This window comes from Panicum virgatum, chromosome 2N (assembly GCF_016808335.1).
Source record: "Panicum virgatum strain AP13 chromosome 2N, P.virgatum_v5, whole genome shotgun sequence".
Lineage (NCBI taxonomy): Eukaryota > Viridiplantae > Streptophyta > Magnoliopsida > Poales > Poaceae > Panicum > Panicum virgatum.
In genome coordinates this window covers 54,350,501-54,357,488 of record NC_053146.1, presented here as the reverse complement: position 1 = coordinate 54,357,488, position 6,988 = coordinate 54,350,501, and the positions used below count along the sequence as shown (strand labels likewise).

The 6,988-nt window shown below is 46.4% G+C and overlaps 1 protein-coding gene across 1 annotated transcript; it reads right to left on the bottom strand.

Moving 5' to 3' along the window:
- Positions 1 to 2,478: 2,478 nt before the first annotated feature.
- On the bottom strand, positions 2,479 to 6,012 carry LOC120661329 (mediator of RNA polymerase II transcription subunit 10b-like). Its single transcript, XM_039940152.1, has 5 exons — positions 5,673 to 6,012; positions 5,464 to 5,544; positions 5,251 to 5,353; positions 3,969 to 4,058; positions 2,479 to 2,767 (listed from the first exon to the last, which is right to left on the bottom strand). Exons 1-5 carry the CDS (start codon positions 5,891 to 5,893, stop codon positions 2,696 to 2,698), a joined length of 567 nt encoding a protein of 188 aa, XP_039796086.1. The 5' UTR covers positions 5,894 to 6,012; the 3' UTR covers positions 2,479 to 2,695.
- Between the last annotated feature and the right edge of the window lie 976 nt (positions 6,013 to 6,988).

Here is a 6,988-nt window from a genome sequence, read left to right as displayed (position 1 = left end):
TAACTCAAGTGGTTTCGGATATAGGGGTAAGGGGAGATGCATTACTGATGTAGAATGTTTTAGACGTAGCCAGGGCAGCCGTCCATGTAGATTAACTCCAGATAACCGCAGCCACATGATGGGAGATCGAACTGCGGGTGGAATTTCGGGCGATGCGGTCACTTGTTCCTTCTTAGGAGCCGTCCAGGTTTGTTGGCAGTTAATAAGCTGCAATTCATTTGATATGAAATTAAAGATGCCCCCAGACCTAGATTTCATGCCTCAAAGGTTCATGCATGCATCGCATAAAATCCTTGGGTATATATAGTGCACTGCTAGGTCAAGGAGAAATCTAGATATAATATCCATGAAACAAGAGACATACACAAAATCTACCAGGATAACGAGGAGAATGCTATTACATATTTTGAGATGTTAGAGTGAACCAAAAGATATATCTGCTTATGTTCTAGTTGTCCTGTCAAGTAGAGACTGCGGTTAGAAGAACCACTGCCACATCAATGTCAATCTGATTACCTCAAGGTTTCGCGCTCGGTTTGTATGCGTTAACGAATCATGTAGCTCTATTGTTTGTTCAATGAAAAACAATCACCATATCAATTATGCCCCTGTGCCAGATTGAACAGTTGTACCAGCGCTGCGCCTCGAGAGCTGGAGTGAGCAGCGCCACGCCACGGTGAAGGCTGGAAGAGTGAGGAGGGAGGGAGAGGAAGGGAAGGGAGCGGGGGCGCCGTGAATGGACCAATAGGGTTGGAGAGGGGTAGGGGTGTTAATTGGTGATTTTTATGTGCACTTCCAACTCTTTTTAGTTCAAAATTTTGTACTAATTTTTTAAATTAAGATCAAAAATTTTGAACTAAAAAGGATTGGAAGTGCATCACCAATTAACACCCCTAGAGAGGGGGGAGTCGTGCGCGAGAGAGAGGGTGAGGTGGGTGGTTGGGTGCGGCTGAGAGGGACCGCCGGCACTAGCTACGGCGCCTCTGTCGGTAATCACCTCCGACCCGAGTTTCCCGTTCAATTTCTGACCCACCAATTATCAAGCTGCCACCTGGTTGGTGGCATCCTCGCCGCCGACCGCCGTTTCCTGCAACCCACCACCACTAACGGTTTTCCATACCAACCCCTTTCCCTCGTCTACCCCCCCCCCCGACACACACACACAAAAACTCTAGTGGCCATCACCATCGTGAGTCGGAGGAAGAAGAACAGTTGTGCGGACCCACCTGCAGCAACGGATTCAGATCGGCGGCACCTACATAAATATATTTTCCCCACCGGACCTCCTAATCAATTTGTTGTATTAACCAGGGCACATATCGCTCCCCCCACACACACACACACCCGGGGGCGTCTATTTATCGCTTTCTGTGATTGGAACCCATCCAATCGCATAAGCGAGCTACGCCCCCGCCGCCGCCCCCGGCTCCGGCGGCCTCCGCCGCCCTCCACCGCCGCCACGCTAACCGAGCCCGCCGCCGCGCCGTCTTCTCTTCGCCCCCGCCGCCGGCACCGCCCACCGGAGGTCCGGCCCCGGCCGGCCGGCGGCGCTCCCGCGCCGCCGCGCCCTCCGACGGCCGAACCGCCTCCGCCGCCGCCGAGCCCCCCGACAACCCAAAATAATAAGCTACGCCGCCTCCCGCCGCCACCCCGGCAGCCGGCAACCTCGCCGGCGGCCGCCCCGCCCACCTCCCACCCCTCGCCGGCCACTCCCCCACACCTCCCTCTCATCTGGCTCGCCGGCCACTTCACCCTCCCCTGGCTCGGGGAGGAAGATGAACAGGGCGGAGCTATTCTTCTACGACGCGTCGACTGGCAGCCGCGCACACGATGAATAACCCCCCCCCCCCCCCCCCGTCCCAGTCCCAGTCCCAATCTCCACAGCTGCAACTACCCATTCTGCCATCCATGAGGTGGATCGATTGGTTAATCATGTGTTCGTCTCTGGTACATATCCTTAGCCCAAGTGTGCCTATACTTTTTTTTTCGCATCACAGCCGTACGTGTTCATATATGGACACGCCGACGGCCAATCGCATGCGCTAACACTGCGACGACTCCGAAACGTGGCAACAAGACAAGGGCCCCTAGCCCCCTACACACGCCAAAGCAAGCTCATCGCTAAGATAAATTTAACTCTAGTGTAGTATTAGGGCATAGACTGATGGAATGAATCTAGGGGCAGCCACCAACTGGATTAGCAAGTGAATGGAGTACAAAGAAGTATCCACAGGCCCATGAATAGTTAATGAATTCAATACATTATTTTATTGTCAATCACATGCATTATATCGTGACAGTAATGAAGTATGCGGCACACCTGCAACCCTAGATCAGATGGTAGGTAGGTAGTGCTTAAAAACCTTCAGATAAACCAAAACATAGCTAGCTACTTATAAACCAAAACATAGGTAGCTACTTGCCCCACTGTCCTGCTTCACATTTTTCTTGAGATATCGTGCCTAGAGAAACACCTAATGAGCAAGCTATGACAATGCAGCATCAAGTAATTGATGTCAGTTATTGGTTAAATTGAATATATTGGGCCACACATGTTATTACAATATGTACAGATTCACTGATCAATCAAATGAAGGGCGATTGCTTAGAAAGACATGCATGTTTCTGGTTAACAAAGCCATCTCCAAACTAAAAACAGGTAATAAACTCGCCCTTCTGCAGGTGTATCCTTCTCTCAGTGTTCAGCTTTCACTTTGACATCTCCGTTGGGCAAAGTGCTCTGGGACTGAGCCAACCGCTTCGCCTCCTGCATAAAAATTGAAAAATTACAAAATTAATGCAACAAGATACAAATGTTGGCTTATTCATACCACTAGCAATGTGTGAAAATTAGTGTTCAACAAGGCGGCATTCCGCGCTCGCCTAGAGGGGTGCTGCCTCGCCTAGGCATGCGTAGTCACTGAAAAAACTCTGTCGAAAACTTGGTTACTGGAAACCTAACAAGGAGCGGGATTTTGTGAAACCTACATATTTCTCACAGAAACCAATTACTTTTCACCTTTCTTTGTTACCAGTTGCTAAATAGTTGAAAACGAATAGGGGCAAATGTAACTCTCAGTTCCTGCTGTTTCATGAAACAGCTCTAGACCACCTGGTCCGTCTGAGTTATGGGTTTATGAACATTTAGGATAAAGAAAAAGGTCTGCCTGGGCAGGATCGGTGCAGTACTTGCCAGAACCTGCCACAGGCAGGATGCAGAGAAAATCAAGGCCAGTTGATAGTGACACTAGATGATCTAATCTTAAAGTTGTACAGTTCCAAAGTAATTATGCCATTTAATTGTCCCTTGAATCTCTAACAGCACTATTCTAAAAGGTGGCCTCCTAGTCCTAGTTGGTGTGGCTAGGCACTAGGAGCCAACCACCCCCGCCTAGCCTGCCTAAGCAAACAACTAACCCTGAATAAGAGCTAGGTATTGCCTAGCCTACAACAAAGATATGCAATCAAATATTTGCACTGTTCGCCTAAACGGTCGTTTAGCACGTTTCAACACTGTTTAAACGTTACACAGTAGTACACCGTTTTCGTTTAATCGGTTGTTTTGACCGTTTAAATGGCTGTTTTGCCTGTTGAAACACCCGTTTTGCTCGAACAATGGGCTAAACGGCAGGTGACCGACTGTTTACCGTTTAGTGTTTAGGATAATATTGAATATTTGAACTGATAAGGAAAAAGCCAGAACATGTAAATTTACAAAATGGAAGATGAATATAGAGAATAAATTTTGGTGTAAGTTAGATTAAATAAACACTTTAATAGCAATAATAGATTTTAAATAAGCAGCTTATAGTTAAAGGTGTATATATTGGTTAATCTCGTCCCTAAACCAAACTATAAATGTCATTTGTTAAGGATAGGCCAATCTTATCAGGTTCACAAATAGCAAAGTTCATATTAGCTTCGATGCCATATGGGTATCAGATAAGGACAATTGTGTTTCCACTTACAGCAGCAGAAGAAGCACGTATCTCCCTGTATTGTTCTATGTCCTCAGGGAAAGCTTGTTCAAGCTCCTCAAGAAGATGCTTCCGTAGGCTCTGAAACATACCAACTTTCAATGAAGTAAGTTCATATTTTTTTAAAATAAAATGCAGTATGAATTGCAAATTAATTATAGATAATGCAGCGTTCACATAAAATGGCTCCCATTTGATCACTGAGAATGAGAAATTTTATGATCAATTTCTAACTGTGTGTAACACTGATAACCATATGGATAAAAAAACCAGGACCTTGCCGCCATACATCCCTTGCACAGATGATATACAAGCGTCACATAAAGAATTTCCTATCTACTATTCCAACTTCAAAATAGCCACTCAGAAATCTGAATCACCAACTGAATAAACAAGATAACACAGTGCTAGTTATCTGTATGAAAAGTACTACAGAAGAGTTTGGTGCTGTTTCACCTAATTTTAATTATAAAAGATTATAGAAAGTAATGAAAAGGGCTGGGAAAAGTTGTAAAAAATGATAATGGCTTGACCAGGTTTCTTCTTCTTTTTTAGGGAAGGCAGATGACAGACTGTAAACATAACAAATTTCAGCAGTGCAAAAATCAGTAGTTCTAATGTCAATCTATGAACAATATAGCCCGTGTGCTGCTTAAATCTAAGACAAAGATACACATATCCACATTCCCTTCAATTCACACTTTGTATCTTCTTATACAAATGCAAGTATGAAACATAAACTAGATTCCAAGGACAGGGAAAAAATACTTTGGCAATTCTAGTGATGTATATCACAAGAAACCATGGTATGGGATCGTCTCAAACAAAGTTATAACTTGTGCAAAACAACACCAAGGTGCAGAATCATCATTTGTTGAGAAAGCCAGATGACAAGACCAGCCAGTGTGTATCTATAATCAGGGGCGGAGCTAGAGAAGAACAGAGGGTGTGTGCCACTTCATAACATATCTATAATATTCAACAAAATATGGTGAAAATTTAAAAATGATAAGGGATTATCGATTTTTTCTAGGTGCGGCCACACCCAGAACTCACAACGTGGCTCCGCCCGTCTATAATTCCTAGTACATAGTTATATATGTCACATGTCAATGTGTACTCATTCAAATTATTTTACAGAGCAGTTGAAAAACTCGCATGTTTGTCCGTGTTAACCAGTCATAATTAGTTCTACATAGCAGCTGAGAAGCTATCATATATGCCCGTGCTAACCAATCTCTGCAATGATTGAAGCGATGCAATGCAACCATACCTTGAAAGCGTCAGTCTTGCCCTTGGTGATCTGGTTCTTGGCGATGCAGCTGTTGAGCACATCCCTTGTAAACTCGTCGGGGTTCTTCCCGTCGTCGATCAAACTAACAGAACACAAAAGATTCATAATCACAGTACAAGTCAGAACCATAGTGCAAGTCAAGAACGAAATCGGGTCGGAGGGTGGGTGAAGATAAGAAATCATGGAGCTCACTTGACGACCTCCATGGGCACCTGGATGTCGCACCCCTCGGCGAGCTTCTGCATCGTGTCGAGCTCAGCCACGAGCGCGTTCCTGAGGCACGGCGCACGCAGCGGTCAACGGCAACGCAAACCCTAACAACCACATCCCACACAGAAGTGCGCGCCAAAAAGAGGCAGAGGACGAAGCGGAACCGGATAGGGCGACCTCGGAGGACTCACAGGCGCTGGAGGAGGGGGAGCTGGGAGGCGGAGTTGAAGGAGGAGACGGTGAGGTTGAGCTGGTGGAGCAGGCCCAACGTCTTCTGGATCGAGCTGGTCACCTGCGCCAGGTTCTGCTTGGACGCGTCCTCGGGCCGCTCCCCGCCGGCCCCCGACGCTTGGACGCCGTTCCCCGCCGCGGCGGCGGCCGCGGCGGAAGGGTTCGGGGCGGCGCTCTCCATGACGTAGTCGGAGGAAGGGGAGGGGCTGGGAGGCGGCCGGGGAGGACGACGGAGGAGAGAAGGCGGCGGCTCACCGTCGAAAGTTCTGGGCGAGAAGGACGGGCCGAACTGCCCACGACGACTTTTTCTTTCTTTCTGAAAAGAAGCCCATGACGAGGTCCTGCGTGGGCTTGCTAGTAAGTTTTGCATTGGTTTTCTGAATTCAGCCCGTTACAGGTACAGCCTCACATGGGCCATTAAGCACGCCGAGTCCTCTCTCGCGTCTTTTTTATTTTTGCATTTTTCAAAAAAAAAATTTACAGAAATATATTTTTGGTTTTAGGTTTTACAGTTCTATACCCCTACCGCCCGGCAGGTGGGCGGCAGGGACCTATATGTAAATAAAAAAAATTGCGCAGAGGTCCGTGGAGGGAGCCTGCCGCCCCCTGCCGCCCGGCAGAAGGGCGGCAGGCTCCCTCCACTAATATAAAACTCCGCCTATTCCCCCTGCGCCCTCATTTTCTGCCCACGAGATCCAGAGAGGGAAGAGGGAGGGTGAGTGAGGTAATTCCACCGGCGAAACCCTGCCGGATTTTGGATCCGAACCGCAGGTAAACAATATTTCTCAACTATTATAGACTTGTTTCTAAAATAATCATGAATTAGAATAGATTTAGTTTTTGGATAGTGAAATATAGAATAGTAAACTTAGAATGGCAGTACCTTACTGTTATTGTAGCATAAGGCAATGTCTGCCTCCAATTCTGTTGGATTTTCATGGACCAAAGAAAAATCCAGTATATTTCTTGAGATCATGACACGTCTTGTAATTAGTAAGAAGTTGGATCCATTAGCGGATGGTACGATAGAGATGGTGTTGTCCAAATTAGTTGAGTTTAAATATTTGACATTGTTTCGAGGTATTACAATGCAAGATTTAAAGGAATACCTGCTAGAACGTAGGAAGATATACATGAGGGTATGTGAACTAGCGAATCATCAACATGTTATTGGATTCTTACAAACTACTTGTAAGATATGGATGCGGCCAGAGGTGTATGAGATGCACATTAAGGTAACTCTTATTCAGTTCTAATCACGTCCGTTATTTGTAAT

Bases quoted from the DNA above. Each gene is read 5' to 3' on its own strand.
- LOC120661329 (XM_039940152.1), bottom strand. From the start codon at position 5,893: ATGGAGAGCGCCGCCCCGAACCCTTCCGCCGCGGCCGCCGCCGCGGCG. The intron at 5,354-5,463 runs GTGAGCTCCATG...GTGTTCTGTTAG, and splicing joins GTGCCCATGGAGGTCGTCAA to TTTGATCGACGACGGGAAGA. The intron at 4,059-5,250 runs GTATGGTTGCAT...GGTATGTTTCAG, and splicing joins GCAAGACTGACGCTTTCAAG to AGCCTACGGAAGCATCTTCT.